The sequence below is a fragment of the Branchiostoma belcheri genome, unplaced genomic scaffold (assembly GCF_001625305.1).
Source record: "Branchiostoma belcheri isolate BF01 breed outbred unplaced genomic scaffold, Haploidv18h27 scaffold27, whole genome shotgun sequence".
In the NCBI taxonomy this organism is placed as follows: Eukaryota; Metazoa; Chordata; class Leptocardii; order Amphioxiformes; family Branchiostomatidae; genus Branchiostoma; species Branchiostoma belcheri.
Genome location: NW_017803876.1, coordinates 436,153 through 461,229, shown reverse-complemented (window position 1 = coordinate 461,229; position 25,077 = coordinate 436,153). Strand labels below are relative to the sequence as shown.

The 25,077-nt window shown below is 42.3% G+C and overlaps 1 protein-coding gene across 1 annotated transcript in view; it reads left to right on the top strand.

The window, feature by feature from the left end:
• The window catches only part of LOC109472224 (baculoviral IAP repeat-containing protein 6-like), a 154,294-nt gene that overhangs the window by 24,671 nt on the left and 104,546 nt on the right, over positions 1-25,077 (top strand). The window contains 20 exon segments of the mRNA XM_019771825.1: positions 216-312; positions 1,023-1,231; positions 2,744-3,025; positions 5,031-5,205; positions 6,604-6,818; positions 7,130-7,329; positions 8,258-8,408; positions 9,793-9,929; positions 10,078-10,198; positions 10,615-10,769; positions 11,483-11,778; positions 12,507-12,661; positions 13,337-13,453; positions 14,273-14,494; positions 14,732-14,915; positions 16,241-16,459; positions 20,649-20,821; positions 22,630-22,741; positions 24,021-24,152; positions 24,740-24,982. Coding sequence (XP_019627384.1) covers positions 216-312; positions 1,023-1,231; positions 2,744-3,025; positions 5,031-5,205; positions 6,604-6,818; positions 7,130-7,329; positions 8,258-8,408; positions 9,793-9,929; positions 10,078-10,198; positions 10,615-10,769; positions 11,483-11,778; positions 12,507-12,661; positions 13,337-13,453; positions 14,273-14,494; positions 14,732-14,915; positions 16,241-16,459; positions 20,649-20,821; positions 22,630-22,741; positions 24,021-24,152; positions 24,740-24,982 — 3,595 coding nt within the window.

Sequence of the window (25,077 nt, the reverse complement as noted above, 5' to 3'; positions counted from 1 at the left end):
GTATTCTAAACTGAAATTGTTACTATTTTAACCTATGATGATGATTTTTAAATGATGATGATGTTTTTAATCTACGTATTATAAATTATGTTTGTATATGTTAATAATTGTAAAATGTAAAATTGAATGCAATTCAGATGTGCCCGAAGCATTTCGGCACGTCTGCCATGTTGACATTTAATAAAGGTTTGATTTGATTTGAAAATAACCACCAGGTGCAGCAGCTGCTGAAGGGCATGTTGGAGGTGGAGCCTCTACACTTCACCTGCAGCAGCACCAGTGATGGCACACGCATGGAGAAGGCAGACTCAGGTGATACACATGGAATACACACTGTGTAACACACATGTATATTATGGTTTATTATGACATCAACTATATCACAACAGTCGCAGCCGAAGGCTGAATTGATGAAGACTTAGTGATATTACAGAAATTGACTGTAAAACATTAAAAAACATTTTCTGCCCAAGCTGAAATCATAAGCAAAAGTTTACGGTCAACATAATCATTCATTAATACACAACAATTCAGTAACTGTTATTAATAATAAAATTGAAATACCTTAAAATTGGATAGAAAAGACAATTTATAGGGCAAGTTACAGGCACTGATGAAAGTTTGTAGGTGCTTTGGAAAACGAACGCTTTGATGCCTGTATGATATTTCAAATTTGCCTCTTAGACAGCAAAAAGATGCAAGTTTGTTGTACATGTATCAATGTGAGGAATACACACATGTACACACTGTCGTTATTTGTTGTCTCGAATTAATAACTCTCACAATGTTAATAAGTTGACTTGCCTTGTAGTTCTAAGTTTGTTTCTCAAATTGTATTATGTGATTTGATTACTTTTTGTATTGTTTTGTCATTTTATTGGCATGGCGGCTTTCAAAAGGTGTTTCATGTCAGAAACACCTGTTTCGCCATGCCATCCACTGTGCATATTGTACGTGGTAAAACTTAATAAATAAATAAATAAAGGAATCGTACCCTAACATATCCCCTGCCCTCCCCCCAGCCCCGTCCCTCCCCACCACCAGCGGCATCTCCGTGGTGGCCCCCATGAGCGGTACCGGCACCACGGCCATCGCTGGCGAGGGGAACAGCTCCGTGCAGTCCGCTGCGGAGGCTGCGCTGGCCTCGCTGCAGAACGCCATGGCCTCGGCCGAGCAGCAGCTCAGCGCTCTGCAGCAGAAACAGCAGCACCTCATCAAGCTGCAGCAGCAGGTAAAGCATCCGAAAATAGTTTCATCAGGTTTTTAAAGTATAGCGTATATGGGTTTTCTTTTACACAACTCCACCTTGCTTACCATTTCGGTGTCTGTCAGAACCTTTGTCAGAACCTTTGTCAGACCTTTGTCAGAACTTCTGACTGGAGTTCTGCTTCTCGCCATCTACATTGTAAATCAGCTACATATAGCAGCGAGAAGCAGAACTCCAGTAAAACTGGGTCATAGCAGTCTTCACTGAAGCATGACCTCTCAAGTTAACGAAACAAGTGAGCTAAGGTTGCTTTTTTTTAATCTTTGTCTCGGCTACAGTAATCATTATTACATTTTGTGGTTTCATTTACAATTCTCTTTCTGCTGTGTTCCTGTCTCTGTGTTGTGCATTCCTGTCACTAATGTTCACATGGTATGGTACATCCCCATTCTTACCATTTCACCTCACATTTGAATTGTTTGCTGTTTCTGCTTTTCCTTCTTTTATGTTCCATCATTTCTCTGGACTGGATTTTTTAAATCCATTTTTCCATCATTCTTACTGCTTACTTTCGTGTTTGAATAATTCTTGTTTTCCATTTCTGCTTTTCCTTGTTTTATCATTATTCTTGGCTCTCATTTCTGCCATCCTTTTTTTTTCATCAATTTTGTAAAATATACTGATTACTTGTTCTTTGTAATCCTGTCATCTCACGAATGTAAAATTTTGGTGCAATTCACTTCTTCTTGCCCACTGCATGTTGGTTTCTTTATTGGTGCCAATTTTCTAAATGACATCTTTTTGGGCATGATCATTTCTTGGGCTTGATGATCAGTTTCCAACATTCTTCCCATCGTTAACCTCCCAGAAACCTAAACAGATCAAGCAAAAGGAAGAGAAAATCAATGTACTTAAAACTCTGCCATCTGTACACAAGTAATGAATGCAATGTGCAAAAAGTAACACCAAGAGGTAGACCGTGTCCTGAGAAGACACCAAAGCATTGGCCATGTTTTGGAAGATGACTTTAGCACTGGTATCACCTAGCCTGGGTGCCATCCTATTTGTATAGTATTACTTACTCCCTTTTTTGGGAACCTTGGTATATACAAGTAGGATGACATCCATTGTTACCCACTCTGTTTTGCTACAACTTACTTTTTGTTTTGTATGGTTTATGGTGCCTTTCTTTTCATTTTGCTTTTCAGTTTGCTGTACTTTCTGCATGGTTGTTCTTTTTCTGTTCTTGTGCACATTACGCCCAACCCAAGTTGGAGTGTATTTTGACAATGCGCCATAACTTTGGCCATGTTTTGGGCAGTGAGAACTTTGCTTCGACTTATCTTTTTCTATACTTTATGGTTTCGCTTTTCATCCTGTTAACCTGATTTTCTCTACTTTTTGCATGATGATTCTGATTTCTGTTCTTGAACACACGTTATTCTCCCTGTGTGCTCCTCTGTATACTTCCTCTCCTCCTTGGACCGCCTGCTCCAGTGTCCTGCGTTTATCACCGCGTCTCTACTTCCACCCCAGAAGCAGAAGCTGGAACAGAAGCTCCAGGAGTCCAAGATGGAGGCCAACCTGGGGAACAACATCAACCCGGCGCCCATGTTCAGCTACACCACCGAAACCGTCTTCCCCCCGACGCCCAAGTCCACCCCCCTCTTCATGACCCCCCCTCTCACCCCCCCGAACGAACCACAGTCCGGGGGGCAGAAGGCAATCTCAGGATTCGGAACATTCCTCTCTTCCTTCCCCCTGCCTGAAAAGCCGCCGACGTATGCACAGGTGCTGCAGCAGCAGGGAAACAAAAAGGTTTGACATCACGTTAACTTATTACTTTAATCCATGAATAGTTTCATCAGGTTGGTAAGAGACTCTTTTTACACAATGGGGTGTTTTACTCAGCTGACATTTCAGTGACCGTCTTTTACCTTCCTGAGGGCAATTCTGAGTCTGACATTGCTCAGCACAGGTTTTGCTGCTATTATTAATACATGTACGTGTAAATCCAAATGGAAATACTTCTAAACACTTGATACTGTAAAAAGAGTCTCTTTATTCTTTACTTACTTTGATGCAAATGTTTTTGTGTTATCCACAACTTGAAGAGTGTGTGTTATTTCTTTCCAACTTTCCTGTACCTACTGAATGTCACTGAATGGCAATTTGGCTTGAAGTTTTGGTAGATACTAGTACTTAGTACTGGTAACATCTTTCCTTGCTAACCTTGATCTGTGTCTTATCCCTGACACACAAACGTGCGTGGGTCAGTGCCTCTTGTTTCAAGGTTCATATAACTGGTGGGGTTTAGAGGCTTTTAGTGGGGCAGATAACTGAAATAATCTTTCAAATTGTGATACAAGCACCAAACTTGGTACAAATACTCATGAGACATTACTCTTTTGAAAAAGTATGCGGGCCACTTGATTTGACTTTTGGGGCCCCCTAGCGGCGCTTGTTGGTACTGCAGCCGGCCTTCTGGGCTTTGTATCTCCTGTTCTAAACATGCTAGAGTCATGATTTTTATGTGGCAGAAAGCTGTTAAAGTAAGGACGGGGTGACGTAAATTTGGTGTCTCTAGCTGCTTGCGTTGAAACTGCAGGAGCGTTTTTTTGCCAGTGCAAAAATTTGCTCCAAGGGCGCTTTTTGGTACTGCAGCCGACCTTCCGAAGCAAAAAAGCGCCCTTGAAGCAAATTGTGCACCGCCAAAAAAACGCCACTGCAGTTCTAATGCATTCCTCCAAAATTTGATGTTATCTGCTCCACTATTTGAGTCTTCCTTGGCTCCAATTCTGAGCAAACCCAGCTCACTCTAGACTTACCTTTTATGATCTCCAGGCAGATCCTACACTGTAGCAAGGCAGTATCTATTGGCCAAGGAGCAACCATCAGCCACCACTCACTCCTTGCCAATGGATACTGCCTTGCTACAGTGTAGGATCTGCCTGGAATTAACTTTTCTACCCTGTCACAGACATACGACAGACAGACATACAGACTACCAGAAATTAGAGGGAACTAGATGAATTTTCTTCATTTTTTGATGAGAGTTTATTAAAAATTTTGTTAGTTGATGAACTTTGAATTTTCTTCATTCCTTGACAAGAGGTTATTTGTTAGCTCCAATGCTGACCTAAACCAGTCCTTGCAACCCCTTGCTATATGAAGCTTGTAACCATTGTAGATATGCAGACATACATGTACATGTATGACAGCAAGCAAACAAACTACCAGATCTTATGCATCTTATTTGAGAGCTTACTTGTACTTGTTACCTCAAATTCTGATCTTAACCGGTCCTTGCCACTCTTGCAGTGTTCGAAATACCTGTCTGCAGTCTGCAATCTGCAGATAGATTTCAAAGATTGCAGAAGAAAAATTTATACAATCTGCAATTTTGCAGCAGGAAAAATTGGCACTTGGGATTTGGCGCTCTTGGCCCCAAGGACAGACAAAACTTAAGCTCCTGTTCTGAAACAACAGGAGCTTCTTCACTAATTTACATCAACTTTGTCTTGACTTGTCTATCTTTTGTTTCCTTTTGGACTTCCAAAAATTTGTCTTCACTAATTTGCATATAAATCAATAGTTCATGCTTATAAACCTGCAAGATTGTAGTATAGAGGCTTGTGTATTTGCAGAAAGTATTTCCAAATTGCAGAACAAAATTTTGACTCTTCTGCAATATTGCAGAACACTGAGAAAAAGTATTTCGACCACTGCACTCTTGCTATATGAACCTTGTAAGCCTGGGTGTTGGTTGGTGTGTGTTGGGATGAAGTGGTGTGTTTCCTTTCCTCTCCTGTCTGACCTCCAGTATCACCACATCACACTCATGAAGAACCCTACGCTCGCCTGGCAGGGTGCCGACCCCGCCCCGCCCCCGCCCCCGCCCGAGGGGCGCCCGGTCCACGCCGTCAGCACGCACCTGTACTACCACCTGCTGCAGCCGCCAGTACCGCAGGTGCTCACCATCGAGAGGATGCACTCAGGTACTAGGCTCTGTTTATTTATTATTTGTTTATTTATTGTTTGCACGTACAAAAAAAGTTACATAATCAAATAATAACAATAAGAGAATATGCGGGGTAGGCCAGAAACCTAGGTGGTTTTTTAAAGGGCCTACCCCAAGTTAGGCTCTGTTCAAGTTAAGATAACATCATAGTTCACATCATCACTCAGGTAAACTCTGTTCTGCTCTGGCCAAGTGCATTGCGGAAGTTTGACTTTTACTGACACTTTATTTGGAGACACTGGAGGTGAATTATTATATGGTAACTTGTGGGCTATTTGGAGGGAAATCTGTACTACAATGTGACTTGGCCATTGGTCCCAGCTGTCACAGGCTGATAGATGATGATGATGATGAAACTCTGTTCCAAGCATTAAGTTAACATTATACTTAAGCCACATCTGAAACCGAACGGCCTTGTACACAATCTAACTTGCATTAGGCTGCGAAGCATTTATGTTGTACATAACAAGACAATAAAGACCTGAGAATCTGTGATACATATTTAGATAAGGTTACACATTTTAGAGTTATGCTCTTTTTGAAAGTAAGATACAACTGTTGGAGCTTTGGGACAGATTCAAAATACAACCTGTGTATTTCATTTCAATCTTGTAAATAGAAGTAGGGGTTCTCAAGGTAGTTATCTACATGTAAGTTCCAGTCTATGCTGGGGAAAAGTGTTGAGTCTATGGAATCATCTAACCTAAGACATTCCGCCCTTTCTTCTTCTACAAATGTAGGTGCGCGCAGGTTTGCTGTTCTGGATTTCGGTCGATAGGTCCTGCTGATGGACAAGGACCTTCCCATCCCATTAGAAAAGTCCAAGTGTTACAGTGTACATTGTATGTACATGTAGCTCCCTAACCTAAGACAATTTGCCCCTCCCATCCATCTCCAGGTTTGCTGTTCTGGACATCGGTTGGCAGGTCCTGGCTACTTATCGAGGGCTATGTTTGAAATAGTCAATCTAAGTGTGGTGAGTGTATACATGAACAACCCTAACAGAAGATCCTCCCCTTGTGTCCAGGTGCACCCACAGGTTTGCTGTGCTGGATTTCAGTTGGTAGGTCCTTCTGATGGATAAGGGCCCTCCCATCTCATTAGAAAAGTCCAAGTGTGTGTATGCAACCCCCTAACTGAAGATTCTTCCCTTTATGTCCAGGTGTGCGCGCAGGTTTGCTGTGCTGGACTTTAGCTGGCAGGTCCTGCCGACAGACATGAAATAAAAATCAAAACTGATTTATCAAAAGTAAGATATAAATGGTGGGGGTTTGGGACAGACAGATATAAAATACAGCCTGTGCATTACTTACCTTTTAAATAACTGTTCTATCTAACTGAAGATATTTTGCCCCTCCCTCCCTTCCACTCCCAGGTGCGCGCAGGTTTGCTGTTCTGGACTTCGGTCGGCAGGTGCTGCTGACAGACATGGTGATCCCGGCGTGCGGCGACCTGTCCTCGCTGTCCGTGGATGTGTGGACGCAGGGCGAGGAGGTGGACGGACGGCGCCTGGTCGTGTCCACCGACATCGGCACGCGCTCCCTGGTCCTCACCGACCTCATGCCCCCGCCCATCTGCAGGTTTCTCAAGGTAAAATGCAGCAGGTCTCTCAAGCTATAAAGTATTAAGTACAGCAGATGTGGGTACAGCAGATTTGGGTACAAAGACAAATCTTCTGTCTGGATCAGCTTAGTATTGAAGAAATGTTTTTAAATGTGTAGTACCTTACAGCACTAAGTTACTGGTAAGTTACAACTTACACTGAAATGAAAATGAAAGGTAGAGTTACTGTAATAAACATAATTAAAAAGATCTTTCTGCCTGCCTTCATTGACGTAAAGCAGTAATTTGCTAAAAGATAGACTACAGCTTTAAACTCAGTGTTCGTCTCTTCCACACAGATCACAGTGATCGGCAGGTATGGCAGCGGCACCACGCGCTCTAAGATCCCGGTGGGGCAGTTCTACGGACACACGTGTATCTTCCCCTGGGAGCGGGAGGCAGCGGGCAGCAGCGGTGCCGAGGAGGGGCAGGGACGGGTGGCCAGCGTGGAGCAGCATCTACAGCTGCTGGTCGCACTGCAGGAGGACATACAGTGCAGGTTAGTCATTTTCAGACACCTATTTATTTATTTAAATTGCCAACACTGCAATACAGTGGAAGCCCTGGCAGCTGAGCTGATGTCGGGCCCCACATTGTGAAATACATACATACATAATCATACACACATCATAACACAATAAAGTCACAAATCACAGAAATCTCTTATACTTACAATCCATAACCTAATGACAGTATAAAAAAAAGTAACAATATAACTCAGTATGGTAGGAGGCCAGAGGTCATTCAAATATATTTAATATTAACAATATTTACAGTGTTGTAGGAATAGATGGAAGGACTAAAAGTTTAAAAAGGTTCATTGATGAAATGTAAGTAAGTAACATCGTGGCAAGTCCAGACATGCTGCTGGCTGCCATGATGCCCCTACGACCGTTGAGGTTATGGGACTTACATACATACATACATACATACAAGTATGAAGAGCAGCCGAAAGGTTTTGATCTGTAAGAGGGTACAAATCAGAACCTGTCATTGCTGCCCTAAAGGAGGCGACAGACAGTTGAAAAAAGAACCTTCTCATACCAAAGATGATAACTGTCAATATGATTTAGAGAAAAATCCTTCTGATTGTAATTTGTTAAACCTATGCATTTTTGAAACTTGGAAATCATTTTGTATGACAGAAAACAACTAGTCTTGCATATATATGAGCCATACACAATCATGACTCTTGTGATAACTTTATACAACAGTCTGTTGATGAAGGTTAGACATCTACTAGTAGGTAAGTGATACTTGACAATTCAAACTCTACTACTGGATAGAATACAGAGTATTAAATATAAGGAACTGGAAAAAATGGTTGAACATGACAAAGACTTCTATATACATTGTATACATATGCAATGGTCCAGAAATGTTTTATACTTCAGTATGTCTTAAAAGTTTTGTCGATTCCTACACAGGTACAGCCTGGCCTGTAACCGACTGGACAGTTTGTTGAACAGTCTGGACCTTCCTCAGACCACCTGGGGCCTGGCCTCCCTCAAGAGGGGCACTCCTGAGACTAAGGAGGAAGATGTGAAGGTTCAACAGGCTTATAACGACTGTATACAGGTGAGGAGGGGCAGACAAGGCTGGTGACTTCAGTCTGAAATTAGCATGTTGGCGTACTGCGTCTATGCAAAGTGCCTGGATTTTTCAGTTTTAGTTGGATGTTTGGTCAAAATTGCTCATTGCAGACAATATCTTTTTGATACAACAATTAAAACTATAGACAGGATATCATCCTTAAATATGTGAATACAGACTTAAACAAGGCATTCTGCAGACATGCACTGCCAGGTAAAGTTACAACTTAGTGAGGTTAGCTATACTGTACATAATGGGTCAAGGACTTACCAAGTGGTGCAGTTTGACTATTGCCCCAGAATGTTAAGACTCCGTTGCTTAACTTAATGACCAAGAACAGGTCCACGTGTATACACGTAGGTGTACTAAATGTTTAAATTCTTGAGCTTTGAGTTCAGCTTTGAACATCCTTAATGTACTTTCAGTGGACTTTCAAGGACTTCTTGAGTGTATGCAGGTGGGGAGGGGTGGACAGGGCCGGGGATTTCTAGGCTAAAATTATAACTTAAATTTAGCGTTGAGTTAAGCTTTTGACTCAGAGGTTCCTTACTGTATTAGATGGATCCAAGACATTCCAAGTCAGGTAGTTCAACTAGGAGAAGTGCCACTGAGTGTTCAACCTCGTTTGCTAGAAGGAGTTTAACAGTTGTGAAGGATGAGGACATTTGGACAAGGCTGGTGATTTCAGGGCGAAATTATAAATTAAGTGAGTTTAGATATGAGGATCCTTACTGTACACAATGGATCAAGAACTTCCCCAGTGGTACAGTTCGACTAGAAGGATTGATGGTTTTTAACCTTCTCCTGAATGAAGTAGCCTTTCGCAACAAACTTATATTGGTCTACAGTGTTAGGCAGCATGTAGAAGGTTAATGAATAATGAGAGGATAACAAAAACCGTGCAGGAATGCTACAGTTTATGTCCATGACCTGGTTCCACTGGCTAGGAAAACGGCCACTGGGAGGACCTTAAGAAATGGAGCTGCACTCACAGTACCAGCAGCCCGCACCAAAAGACTGAAAAACTCTTTCTTACACAAGGCAATACGCCTGTACAACGAGTCATTGTAGCAATGACTTTTAAGACTCTGGACTTTCATCATCATCCTTTACTTTACTTCACTGACTTTACTTCAGTGCCCTTGTGTATTGTGTGACTTTGTAACATGTTCGTTTGCGTGTCTGTATATTGTATTGTCATGTAAATGTGTATTTGTATCTACTATGCACAAAATTTGTAAAAATCAGTGTAATTCAGCTTGGTCGACTTTGTAAACGGGCTGCAAGGCTGATTTTATTAATAAAACTTGAAACTTGAAACTTGTTTAATGTTGGTAAGTTGGGAGTAACCCGTGTTTGTTACTTACAGCTTCAGCTCCAGTCCAACCTGGTACACCATGCCATTGCTCGAATCATGAGGGCTTCAGCCGGTCTGCCCACCTACCATATCCCAGCAGCCAGCAACCTCTCCCAACAACTGAGGGTCTCGTCTACTGACAAACTCAGGTTAGAACAAAGGCAGCTCTGAAAACTATTCTGCTGTAGTAGGTTTTTTTTGTCCATTTTGTCCAGATGTGATTGGTCATTAATTATTAAAAAGTTCAACATTTCCTGGGAATGATAGTTGCTAAGAACAGTTGCCTGTTGCTTCCAGGGTTCTATCGGAATCCTTACTAGACATCCTGATCAGCCTGAGCACATCTCCCAGCCTCCCGGACACAGACAGTGCAATAGTGGACTTCTTCCAGCCGGATGTGTGCGAGCGCCTGTTTAAGGTAACAAAGCTAGAACAGTTACTGTAAGATTCACGAAAAGCCCTATTATGTCACATCATCATATTCCTTGTCATCCTGGCGGACGATCAGTTCACTAATGTATGTTGGCCCGGCGGTGTGCAGCTAACCCGACTTCTGCAAGGCTTGCTGCAGGTCACACTCGAAGACCCGGTGCAGTTCTTGATTTATGTGTGAACACATTGGCAAGGTATAGTTACTGTAGTGACAGCTTGCCATAGCCTATTATGTATGCAACAACTTGAGTGACGTCAGTATCTTGACGCATGTATGTAAGAATATGACTGGTTCAAAGTGTAAGGAAAATTTGACACTGGGACAATGTTAATTTACTGGGACAATGTTAATTTCAAGCCCTGAGCACTACTTGTAAATAAACAATTCTCTCTCTCTCTCAGCACCTGTGTGTGCACGGCAGCCCCACGCTGCGACAGAAGGCGGGGGGACTGCTGCTGAGGCTGTGCGGGGCGCAGGGCTGGTGGGGAGACTTCCTGGCCAGGGGGCTGCAGGAGCTCTTCAACTCCGAACAGAACGTGCTGTTTCCTCAGGACAGGTGAGATTAATTTGGATGATGATGCCGTGTTTGCTAGAATTGCGTCTCTGACATGAATATAGCATTGAAAAGACACCTTGTATGTTTCTGAACAGAATGACAGGTGAGATTTTTATCACAATAAGAATGTTCTGTTTGCATAATCAAAAGTCTCTAACAATTAGATGTCAAAAGACATGGTGATGTACATTTAAGTTAACCACAACAAATAAGCCTGCACATATACACCCATGCTCATATACCTCTGCACAAGGAAACTGTTACTGAAGCAACTTGATAGATTTTTAAATTGATAATCTTTACAGTAACTGTTGCTCAAGTTGTGTCTGTAACAGTTTTTTTGTGTGTCTATCTGGATGTCAAACCTTAATTTTTTTATTTATTTATTGAATCTTCAGACACCTGGGTGGCCTAGTTCAATTTTGACAAATTGATTTTCAATAGGGCCCAGTACATAAATACAATAAAATCAGACATACAGATACAAACAAAGACCGATATAAACAAATCCGAATCGTTATCCATAATTCGTGTCGATTAAACAGTCCAGGTCGACTTTCCGTATGGAGGTCAGAGGTCAATGTACACAAAGATTAGGTAATTGAGTTCTTCAGAGCAGTTTTGAAAGATTTCAAAGATGTTTGTTCTGTGATGTTTACTGCGAGAGAATTGAAATAATTTACACCCCGGTACACTCTACGTTTGTTTCCCAGATTATTTGTGCTGCTGACTAGCCTGGGTCAGAAGTCCATGTCGGTCAGCACCTGTGGGGGGATCCTGGAGAGCCTCCTGAGCCTGGTATCCAGGCTACTGGCCCCCCTGCAGCAGAGAGACAGCGCGGGACAGGCGGACAGCGTGGCGGAGGAGCTGGGGGCGCTGGACCTGCCGCTGGTCAGCTGGGTGCTGCTGTTCCTGTCCAGGATACTGGACAGCACGGCCAGCAGGGGCAACGGGGACGAGGAGGACAGCAACGGCTGCCCTCCCCGCAAGGTCGCCAGGGAGGACGAGGGTGGGTACAGCAGCTGTCTCAATTGTTTGTACATAGGAGCGGTAGGTACAGCAGCTGTACAATTGTTTGTGCATAGGAGCGGTAGGTAAGCTGCAGCAGCTGTATAATTGTTTGTGCATAGGAGCGGTAGGTACAGCAGCTATACAATTGTTTGTACATAGGAGCGGTAGGTACAGCAGCTGTACAATTGTTTGTGCATAGGAGCGGTAGGTACAGCAGCTGTACAATTGTTTGTGCATAGGAGCGGTAGGTACAGCAGCTGTACAATTGTTTGTACGTAGGAGCGGTAGGTACAGCAGCTGTACAATTGTTTGTGCATAGGAGCGGTAGGTACAGCAGCTGTACAATTGTTTGTGCATAGGAGCGGCCTCCGCGTCTGTTTAAGGCTTGCTCTGCTAGTCTAACTGACTGTATTCTCACTGGAAGTATTGTAACATTGGGGGCACCACATCCGTGTGTGTCATCATCAGTGTTAGGACACCCTTTAGACATTGGACTAGCCGAGAGACCAGGTGGGCGTCACTCCACTGTACTAAAAAGAAAGATGTGTGAAGTGCCTTTCCGAAGGGTACAACGGCCTGGCATGTCAGTGGATTAAAACCTCCTGGACAACTTGGTTCCAAAGCTCTGACTAATATGCCACATGATGCCATACTCAGCTTATGTCACAGATAAATAGCAGTATTTGTTTGAATCAAACAGAGTAACCTTCTTGTATTGATTTCTAGGAAACAATTTCCCTTCTCGATGGGACTTTGTGGGAAACGAGATGCAGCCTCCCAACTCCCAGTCCAGCTCTAGCAGAACCGGCGCCACCAAACTGCTGCGGAGAAAACTGAAGAAAACTCTGCTTCATCAGAAACAAGAGATCCTCGACTTACAGGTGGGACTGGACCTCCCAAACAGAATACATGTACATGTATATTGTAACAGTCATGTTTACCTTCGCAGAAGGAAACATAATTATTGTTTTTGCTCTGTTTCTTCTTCTTCTTCACCAAACAAATAAGGTCAATGACCAGAACCAGAAGGCTGTCACCATGGTAACTGGTGCTGTAGCAGACACCCTGCGGTGTTGGCTTACATTATGTAGCAAGTGGCAGGACAGAGTTGGAGGGGGCAGTTTTCATATTGAAGTAAATGCATAGTTCAGAAACACCCCTATCATAATGTCGTTGAAATGTTTTCGCCCGGCCGATGGGCGGCCGTCTGTATGTTGCAATTGAACCGCCAGCCGCCTTACTATTCCCAATCTGCAAAATATAAAACTTCACGGAGAATTGTCGCCTAAGACTACTTGTTTTATTTATTTATTTATTTTAAACCGGACAGTGAGTGAGTAAGTTTTACCACGTATAATATGCACTGTGAATGGCATGGCGAAACAGGTGTTTCTAACATGAAACACCTTTTCAAAGCCGCCATACCAATAAAAATGACAAAACAATACAAAAAGTAATCAAATCGCATAATACAATTTGAGAAACAAATGAATAAACTTAGAACTTAGAACTTATTTGTTACTGAGAAAGTTAAACATTGTATTGACACGTCGCAGGCCAAACAGAAGATGTTGATGTCCAGCCTGAAGGGCGGCAGTGAGCCAAAGTCCAGCTATGAGAAGATGCAGCTGAACGTCTTCAAGAAGCAGATGAAGGCCCATGCAGATAAGGTGGTGGGACAGGAAGACTCTTTCATTCTTCTTGTGATAATTAAGAGGATGGAATAGCTATTAGCACGATGAAGACTTAGTGATTTTCAGATGAAAGAAGATATTGTAGGAAATACTAAAGGGTTATGAAATTAGCTGTTTTATAGGGCTGTATAGAGATTAGAAATTGCAGTCCTACAATGTACATGTAACCAATATATAAGAAAACAGCAACTGTTACACAAGCAACATTACTGGATGGTATTAGATGATGCAAGTAGCATCCAGTACTTTTCGTAGACTCTTTTATTTTTCTTAATTTTGAAGATTATAGAGATTGGATGAGGTAGTGATATTTTCAGATTGCAGATTGAAGATGTTCTAAGAAGTACCGAAGGGTTGTGAAATATCTTAATATAGAATACTACACAGTGTACATCCACGCTTGGTCCCAGCCAGACTGTGGGTCAGATTGCCCACCCATAGAAAACATGCAACATGTTCTGAAATTTTGTGTCCCTAAACAAAAAGTTGTAACAACATCAATTTCAATCTCCAAATCAGATATTGAAATTTGTGAAAACTGTGCACATGGTGCACACAAAATGCTTTCGAATCATTCTACCATAGAATATTAACAAGCCCCGTGTGATAACCATTAGAACGTACTGTGAGTGATACAGCTAGTTATCACATGGGCTGGAACACCCATATCGAATGTTATCCCAGCCGACATATGACATAAAACTAATATTTTCAGGAGGAGTTATAATCCAAAGTTAAACCATAGTTCATGAAGCATCCTTCCAGGCCAGATAAAGCTCTTTGATCATCCCCCCGCAGCATTTCAAGGACATCATGACCCTGAGGAGAACGACCCACCCCAGCCTGTACCGTCAGGAGGAGGAGGGGGCCACGGACTCCGGGCGGGGCAGCCCCGAGACGGACCTGGTGCTGTGCCAGCTGGGCAGGAAGCAGTGCATTCCCGTCGTCAGGGGCCTGGTGGCGCTGCTGCTCAACATGGACTTCACCTGCCACGTCGACCTGTTCCTCGTCATCTGTAAGGTAGGTGGTACTGCAGCCGACAGGCTTGGCTTGCTGATGGCTTGTTTGACTATATAAGTCGTGGTATGTACTAACTAAGTGTTATGCTGTTTTGAGAAATGGAATCCAAGAAGAATAGATTAGATTTATTAATAGCTTAGATTTATTCTAATCTATTCTTCTTGGATTCCATTTCTCAAAACAGCATAACACTTAGATTTATTCTAATCCATTTCTCTTTTGACCCCCCCCCCTCAGGTGATAGCCCGGATCTCAGGCGCCACCCGTCCAGCCATCACGCTGTCAGAGATGATGAGTGAGAGACAGTTAGAACAGCTACTGCTGCTGTGTGTGGGGTCAGACTACAACAGGGGCAGCATCTCATGGGGAGGGCCCTGGGCACACCACGCCATCACCTGTCTCATGAAGGACGTCCTGGAAGGTTTGTTTGTTTGTTTGTTTGTTTATCAGACTACAACAGGGGCAGCATCTCATGGGGAGGGCCCTGGGCACACCACGCCATCACCTGTCTCATGAAGGATGTTCTGGAAGGTACACAATGTACATGATCTCTTTGTTGGCAGTGTGGCAAGGTAGTATCCAATTGGCTTCGGTTGCAGCCTGGCCAGTTGGATGCTGCTTTGCCAGCTGGTTGCAATTTTGCCAACAAAAGAGAATCTGCTTGGAGATTAGAAAGTACAGTCTGTAATTTTGGAAAATGAGTAAAGATCCTTGGTGTTTAACAGTTTATGCAATAGCTGACTGTTTTTTAAGCTAAGTTTGGTTTAACAGTTAGGTAGAATATTCATCAATCGGTGACTGTTTTGAAAAGTAGCAAACACGTACCTCCAATTTTTCGACGTCAACTGTACGTCTTGATCACAGAGTGATCTAGTCTTGCAAGAACACGAGACTAGATTGAGACTTGTGTAGATCTTCTGGCCTCCGCCACCTCCTTACAGTGTTCTGATTGATGAATATTCTTCTATCTGTTAAACTATACATGACTGATGAACCTCTTCAAACGGTATTAACTTTTGCTATCATGAAAGTTCATCTGTGTTGGTAGTAATCATAGTAAAACATTGAACTTTATTCCAACACAAGGGTTACAGAGCGATCAAATTTTCGACAACCACTGTCGTCTTCATCAGGATAATTAATGACCAATCACTTTACAACGTGATCTTGCGAGAGTCACGGTATACAAACACGTGACCTTATTCACATGAGATTTTACTGATACATGACGTAAGCAATTGATCAAAACTCCCTGGCACTTTCGATCAATTGCTTACGTCACGCATCAGTAAAATCTCGAAAATTTGATCGCTCTGTAACCCTTGTGTTGGAATTAAGTTCAATGTTTTGCTATGGTATTAAATTTCACTCACTCACTCACTATCCTGGTTTTGATTATACTGCTGTCGGTTTCCCTGTCCCAGGGGTGGGCAGCAGTCGGCTGTTCTGGACACCACGCCTCCAGCTAGCTCTATCCTGTGGGTCTGTGCTGGACAGACCACACTCCTTGATATCCTTCTGGATACACTCCACCCAAGTTTTTATAGGCCTGCCATGGCCTCTGTTGCCTGGCAACTGCAAGTCCACAATGGTGTTGATGCAGCCACTTGCTCTTTTAACGTGCCCGTACCATCGGAGGCGTCGTGACCGCATGACAGACTTAATGTCTTCTAGGCTGAGCTTAGCAAGCAAGGTTGCAGAAGGTGTTAAACTATGGTATTAACTTTGGTTTGTGTATTTCCCCAGGCGAGAGACTGTACCCCATGACCTGCTCCCCGGGGGTCACACTGGAAAACACCCCTGACGAGGACCTGATGGGGGAGGTGGAGGGGGAGGAGACACCCCCCTCCCCGCCCTCACCCCCCTCCGAGTCCCCCCCTAGCGTAGAGGAGAACAGCGAGGGGATGGACACCTCCGAGGCCAAACAGGACCTGCCCAGCGGATCCACCCCTCCCACGGCTAATGGTACAGTCCACATTCTCTCTCAACTTTGTGCACTGTAGATATACGTCTTACACAAACATTGTACATGAGGAATAATTTACAGATGAATGTCAACATGCTAATGGTAGGATCCAAATTATCTCCCAATGTTATACACTGTTCTGTGGTTGACTGTTGGTAGTTCTGTGAGATACAGCTGACACAGACATTGTACATTGTGAGGAGTGAGTTACGGATGAAGTATAGCAACAAGTTGATGGTATGATCCAAGTTCTCTATCAACTTTGTTCTGTGGTTGACTATTCTGTTTGTACTGTAGTGATGGTAGATATAGCTAACACAAATATTTTGTTACATTGTGAATGTGAGGAATAATTTACAGATGAATAGCAACATACTAATGGTATGATCCAAATTATCTATTAATTTTGTACACACTCTGACACTGTTCTGTTGTTGATGCTAGATACGTTGTACATAGAACACAACGCACAAATTCATTGTACATGTTACATTGTGAATGCAAGGGAAAGACTTACAGATGAATATAGCAACAATAGTACAGTCATCATTCAATATTAATTGCTTGCCAATTTTACTTTTTTGTATTCGGTACAAGTCAAGTTAATTTCCCATCACTGGGATGGCGCGTAGTGTACGACTAATTGTCAAGTATTGACATGTGTACATTTTAGTAACATTATCATAGAGATGTTGGCATAGAGCCAACCCAACATTTAAGTCACTGATTACTACACATACATGTAGTACTTATGGTTCATTTTCATAAGAGATGTTGGCCATGTCACAGCGCATTGGCTTGCAGTAGAACCTACATGTATAAGTGTGTGTAGATCTGTGGAACATAGCTTTTAATATCACAAAAAGAACATAATGAGGAACAGTAGAAGGTGAACTCCTGTGTGAAAGTTGTCCTGTGTTTTGACCTGTGCTGTGTGTGTGTGAACTGTCACTCAGCACTACATGTAGGGCTGTGTACCTAATACCCATACCTGTACCTGTACATGTACCTGTAAAATTATTCAGGTACAGGTTCGGACCTGAACATCTGGTGGACCTGTACCAGAATGATACAAAACACTAGTGGACACTATTTGTACACTAGAAAATTAATGTAAATTAAGGTAAATCATTGCATCTCAAAGACAGCTGGTGTGTTACGCCGAAAGGCGGTTATACCGGCTATACAGATACAGATACCGTAACAGCAATTTTGACAATTCAGCACTTGGAATTCGGAAAAATTGAATGTAAGTATTCTTATTTTTTAGATTAAAATATGCAAACCCACCCGCAAAGATAACAATTTACTACACTTTAAAAGATTGTTGGCCACATATGTAACTCAGATGAATGACCAAACCTGTTTAGGTACACGTACATGTATACAGGTCCAGACCTGTACCTTACCCCTTGTACCTTACCCCCTGTACCGCTGTACGTAAGATTTGATTAGGTACACAGCTCTACTCAGTCAGCACCTCTCTCTAACATGGCCATCTGACATCTTGGCATTTTGTCTGCCCCAGGTGACGGATTGCTTGACTTTGTACTTTTCAAGCCTCCATGCAAGTATCCTCCATAAATAACCACTTGGGCAGCGCCTGTTTAATCAGTTGGTTCTCGGATTTGCCCCGAGATTTAAAAAAAAAGTTTCAAGTTCTGAATCAACACCAAAATGCTTGACAATGTACTTTGACCACGACAGATGAAGAAAAAATTATTGCCTTCCTAACTTTGTTACAGTTCTTCCATCTGTCAATGCAGTGGTTTGATCAAAAGTTCAAAATTCATTGTTTTGATTTAATAAACCAGCCCAGTATGTTGACTTCATGGTTCCAATTGTACTGCTGCATTTGGGCCTATCAAATGATGCCTGGGCCTGTTTATTTTTTTTGCCCTGTTGCTTCTTATTTTTTCTTAAAAAATCCGAGAACCAACAAATTGAATTGGTGTGGCCTGAGATAGCACAGCACAGTTCTACCTCATGTAGCTGCTGGCAGTGTTAAGTGTGGGACTTAACACAGACACAGCCCTGGACTTAAATGTTTTTGTATGACTTTGATTTTGAGTTCGAGCTTGATTTCTAAAGAAGCTGTACCATCCCATTTTGTGCAGTTTAAGTCAGTCAGTCAGACTGACTAACTGACTGACTGATGATGATGTGTTAAGTGCACAGCATCAAAATTTTCTTGCGCCACATTTAAAAATTTTTTCCACATAACCATAGTTTACATTTGTATCAAAAGACCTGTCAACTTACCGGTATCAAGCGATGATACTCTTCTTACCCTGTACTAGTCTTTCGTGTGCCATCTGCTTTTGTTTCCTTTCTCTCTGATGGTATGAACTGGGCTGTGCTGTCACTGCCATAGATACAGCAGTAATGTATGAGACTGAATGCTGCATGCTCTACATGTATGCACATGTACCTTCTGCTCAGGAGGAGTCTGCTTATAGCCTGAGCTGTAGTCTGAAGCATGCTAGGTCATACATGTACATGTGCAACTTCAATAGTCAGACTTAGATATCATACATGATTCTCTATTGACACAACAAAAAAAGTACATGGACTATATATTAAGAGGCTGTGCAAGTTGGAGCATCTTAATAATTATATAAAAGTTTTTCAGTGTAACAGTGTAAGGAACCAGCTTCTATAAAAGAGTGGAAAGATAACACCCAAATTTTACAGGCTTGGTAAATTTAAAGGCAAAAGCATTTGAAAGTAGGTGGCTTTCTTTTAGAATGTTGTCCTTTGATTTTTATTCTGGCCACTTGGTTAAGTATGTACTATATGTTCTGAGAATGTGCATGGCCTTTACATTTCTATGTTCTCTTATATAGTCTAACCTAAAGTTTTAGTCTGACAATGATTTAATTAGCATATTGTACCCTCTTGTGCTACTGTGAATATTGTTGTAATGACTTAACTAAAAATGCACTGGAGGGGTTTTGTTCCTTTTGTTTGGTATATTGAGGTTGGCCCCAAATATGCCGGTACACTGTTTTACACACAGTTTTAAACCTTTGATGTGCTAGCAGTGTATATTGCTGCTGTCACTTGCATAACTGTGTATCATATACACACAGTCCATTCCCCATTGGATGCCTGTACTGTGTACAGCAGACAAAAGACAAAATTATAAGTACAGTGTACTTCCAACTGAAACTCTTCATAGACTTACTTATTATTGGTCAGTTTTATAAGTTCTTTTCCTGAGCTCTGGAAGGTCTATTACCCAACTAGTTCTTATTCAAAGACAATTCAAATTGAACTACTCGTACTGCATGAATTATGGAAATTACTTCCAGACATTTCAAGTGACATACATCAATCTTCTTCAGCATTACTAAAAAAAATGTAGTTCATATATATATTCCTTTTTATTATTTTTATCTAGTTTTATTAATTTTATAAATTCCAGAATAGATTTTGTACAATGAAGAAACAATTTTCCCCGAGCAAGCATGGGGTCTTGTGCTAGAAATGTAGTAACTGTTGACAGACAAATGTTATCAAGGAGAAAATAGTTCAAAGAAACAGTGTGTAGGAATTAGGTTGATAGCATTTCCTTCAGGATTATGGTGAATTCAAAATCTATCTTGATAACCCCTGCCATACAGTGTTTCATGAAATTGTTTTCTCCTTGAAAACACGTCTGTCTCTACTTCATACATCATCAATGGTTATGGTTCGTGTCCCTGAGGCCTAGGAAAAAAAATGTTGTGTTTCCTGTTTCAGTTGGTAGGTAGGATTATCTTCTTTTTTTTTTTAGACTTCAATGATAGTACCTATATAGTGATCCAACTTATACAATACAGTTTAACAAAGTAAAACTTGCATGAGGACACTTTTATTTTCAATGTCAATGTTAGAAAACCAGTTGTACAACGTTTTATTACTCAGGTGTCAGATCATGGAGCTAGGAAAGGTTGATCAGCTTGAAAAATTAGATAAATTTATGTCCCTTGCAGGGGTCCACCCCCCAAAAAAGTCTAGGGTCGGTAGGTTTTTCTAGGGTCGGTAGGTTTTTCTAGGGTCGGTAGGTTTTTCTAGGGTCGGTAGGTTTTTCTAGGGTCGGTAGGTTTTTCTAGGGTCGGTAGGTTTTTCTAGGGTTGATTGGGAAACAGGAAACACAACGATTTTTTTCGTAGGCCTGACTGTGCTCCCTGCTGTTCTCTCCAGGTGCTAGTGCCACGTCCCAGGCAGACAAACAGGAGTCTCCAGGGGACAACTTCGACAAGGATGGCGCCATGCTGGTGGACTTTCTGCTGGTGGACGAGGACGAGCATCTGGAGGAGGAGATCAATGCAGAGCTGAAGATTCTGTTTCCCAACTACACGCCCAGCAAGGTAAAGGTAGGGAGATACACATGTACACGTGTTTTCTTCTATTGCAAGCAGTTTGTATCTATATTTTCTGTTTCCCAACTACACACCCAGCAAGGTAAAGGTAGGGAGACAGAGACATGTCTTTTTGTGTCTCTTTTTATCAGTAAGGCCCATGCAGAAGGTACCACAGACTATACAGTATATCTGGTGGTATATCTGTTTCCCAACTACACACCAAGCAAGGTAAAACTAAAGGTAGGGAGATACACATGTACACGTTTTCATGTCTTGTTTTTTATGCCAGTCGGTCAGTCCCATACAGATGGTACAACACCGTTGTTGTCTTTCTATTGCAAGCAGTGTGTATCTATTTCTGTTTCCCAACTACACGCCCAGCAAGGTAAAGGTAGGGAGACAGAGACATGTCTTTGTGTGTCTCTTTTTATCAGTAAGGCCCATGCAGAAGGTACCACAGACTATACAGTATATCTGGTGGTATATCTGTTTCCCAACTACACACCAAGCAAGGTAAAACTAAAGGTAGGGAGATACACATGTACACGTTTTCATGTCTTGTTTTTTATGCCAGTCGGTCAGTCCCATACAGATGGTACAACACCCGTTGTTGTCTTTCTTTTGCAAGCAGTTTGTATCTACATTGTATTTCTGTTTCCCAACTACACACCCAGCAAGGTAAAGGTAGGGAGATACACATGTACACGTGTTCATGTGACTTGTTTTTTATGCCAGTCGGTCAGTCCCATACAGATGGTACAACACCCGTTGTTGTCTTTCTATTGCAAGCAGTTTGTATCTATTTCTGTTTCCCAACTACACACCCAGCAAGGTAAAGGTAGGGAGACAGAGACATGTCTTTGTGTGTGTCTCTTTTTATCAGTAAGGGCCATGCAGAAGGTACCACAGACTATACAGTATATCTGGTGGTATATCTGTTTCCCAACTACACACCCACCAAGGTAAAGGTAGGGAGATACACATGTACACGTGTTCATGTGTCTTGTTTTTTATGCCAGTCGGTCAGTCCCATACAGATGGTACAACACCCGTCGTTGTCTTTCTATTGCAAGCAGTTTGTATCTATTTCTGTTTCCCAACTACACGCCCAGCAAGGTAAAGGTAGGGAGATACACATGTACACGTGTTCATCATTGTCTTGTTTTTTATGCCAGTCGGTCAGTCCCATACAGATGGTACAACACCCGTCGTTGTCTTTCTATTGCAAGCAGTTTGTATCTATTTCTGTTTCCCAACTACACACCCAGCAAGGTAAAGGTAGGGAGACAGAGACATGTCTTTGTGTGTCTCTTTTTATCAGTAAGGCCCATGCAGAAGGTACCACAGACTATACAGTATATCTGTTTCCCAACTACACACCCAGCAAGGTAAAGGAAGGGAGATATACATTTTGTACAACAGTTCATGTTTTTTCAATGCCAGTCAGGCCCATGTTGACAGCCACTTTATGGAGTATAGTGAGTCTGCTTCCTCACACCACTGATCAAGTTAGTGTAAAATGGAAACTTGACATTGGATGGAGAGGGTTAGGCTTTCCCTTCCAATGCCATGTCCTAGACACATACCCACTGCCCCCTATGGCCTGCAGTATTGGTTTACATTATGTAGCAAGTGGCAGGACAGAATTGGAGGGGCCAGTCACCATATAACATGAATGTCTTTGAGTGAAAATAAACAGAGCAGTATACTGTATAGTTTGTTAGGCTAGACTATGTGAAGGTAAACATTATGCATTTGCTTTGTAAATGTTAACTGAGTGTCTAATTTAATTATGATGTATTTTTCCTTGTGTTGTACAGAAGGTGAAAGGCAGCTTCAACATGGCCGGGTCGCCCAAGTTTGCGCGGAGGGACACCCAGCTGACCCTGACTGCCCTGGCAGCTAACGCCACAGAGTCACTTGGGCAGAAAAGTAAGGAAATACACTGTTATTATGGGTTCACCACAAAGTGGTGAAACCATATTGCTTTTTCTCATGATTCTCCTCCTTCTTCTTCTCCTCCTGCCATTTCTTTAAATGGATTCAGCTTCTTCATTTTGAGGCCTAAGGACCTGAAATTTGGTATGGAGGTACAGTAGGCAAATACCCCCAGGCGTTTTTTAATTTTTGTGATACAGGCTTTTAGAATGGTTTTATTTGAGTTTTTTGGCTGTGTTATAGCAAATGTATTACTGAGTTAGTGTGCAGTGTTACCACATTTGGGCATGAGTCATCACAATGGAATGCAGGGCATCAACCAATAGGCATGCAGCTTTCCTCTATTCTCCTTGCTGATTGGCTGTTGGAATTTAACAGGCTTAACTTAATTAATACCTGCACAGAGCCATTCCATACTGACAGTAGGTCTGTATTCAAGTGTTTTGGTAGGTATTTTAAGCTTTCCTGCTCCAGCATTGGAATGCGGGGCATGAACGCTTCTTTTTTCTTGAAAATCAACAGTTTGCATTATGCAATTAAAAATCCTAACCAATAATGTAGGGAATAGCTATCCAACTGTTGTAGTCTTAGTTGTATGTTACTTCATACTATAGTTATATCAATGTAAAGCATTGTTTTCCCTTGTGTTTCTCATTCTTTCCCTGCCATGTCGTAAAATGTGGTGAAGCCATTGCTGTATTTGCTCCAAAGCAAATGTCGGCCTTTCTAGTTGCTGCTATGTTTTTTCTTCCCTGGTGGTGTTGGTGCCGCAATGGTTAGAGGGTTCGATATTCACCATGCCCTGACGTTGTGCCCATGGGAAAGGCACTTTACTCGACTTCCCTCCCTGTATGGTGGAATGATGCCCACCAAGCCTCTCAGGCTAACCTGTCTAAATGTCTGCCAACATCAGCACATTATTTGCCACCGAGAGCCATTTTTTCCCCAAAAATTCTGGTGACCGTTTTTCACTTCTTCAGGGCAACAATGACTGCTTCTGATCTGTACTGCAGCTTGGTGTCGCTGCTGCAGGATAATTACTTTCAGCTGTAATAGAGAGCACACTCTTCTTGTTAGGTTTATCTTTACTTTGTATTGGTTTTTATCATTTACGTGCAAATACAAGACTACAAAATTTACAGTCTCCATTTGGGATCTCTGCTGATTCTACCAGATTAGAGTCTCTACACTGACATACATTTTGAACAATCATGTAAGAAATTGAAACACTTTCAGATGTAACACTAATAGAGAGTGACTGTGTCCCCTGTAGGTATCTCCCTGGCCATGGACAGTCGGCTGGAGGTCGGGGTGTGGACCAGGGCTGATGTCCTGCTCAAGAGGATGGAGTCAGAGGCGGCCGAGTCCTTCCACCACGTGGTGTCAACACCGCTAGTACCAGCTGGTAAGTCATGTCTGTAGATTTCCGAAAATAGTTTCATCAGGTTGGTAAAACTTAAGAGATAGGGGAATTCTTTTTACACAACCAAGTTCTCGCCGCAAAAGCGCCACCTACATCAGCTACATATAGCGGCGAGATGCAGTACTCCAGTCAGAAGCTCTGAAGAAGGTGTCTGACAGACACCGAAACGTCAGCGAGGTGAGACTCTTTGGTTGTGTAAAAAGAATTCCCCTATCTCTCATGTCTGTAGAATTTTCCTGTATCTTCTACTACTACCGGTAAGTACATTTTAAACATGTAAGAATTTGAAACACTTTCATCTGTAATGGAGAGTGTCTGTAGACTTTCCTTATATTTCTTACTGATTGTCTTGTACATTCTACAGCTAACAAGATTTCATAAACACACATGATTTTTTCCTTTAGGCTCCCACCAACAGCCGTTAACTGATGACATGTTTGTGACGCCTCAGTCTGCGATAAGCTCCCCGCTGGTCCTCAGCACCTGCATCAACCACCTGTTCGGCCAGCTGCATGAAAAAATTAATTAAGAATAATCAATTGATAGGTTTATTAATCTTTTTCCTTTAGGCTCCCACCAACAGCCGTTAACAGACGACTCCCTAGCCCAGGACATGTTCGTGACGCCTCAGTCTGCGATAAGCTCCCCGCTGGTCCTCAGCACCTGCTTCAACCACCTGTTTGGGCAGCTGCAGCTGCAGAGGGTGCAGCTGGACCTGCTGCTGCAGCTGTGGCTCACCCTGAACGAGAACGGGGAGGGAACGTCGTCTGGGTTTGACTCCAGCAAGGTCCCCACCATCCCGCTCAACGAAGGTGTGCTTGTTTGTTTGTTTGTTTGTTTGTTTATTCACAAAATTCTCAATGAAGTCATGAGGGATGATGTCAGAGTCAGATTGGATTCCTACCAA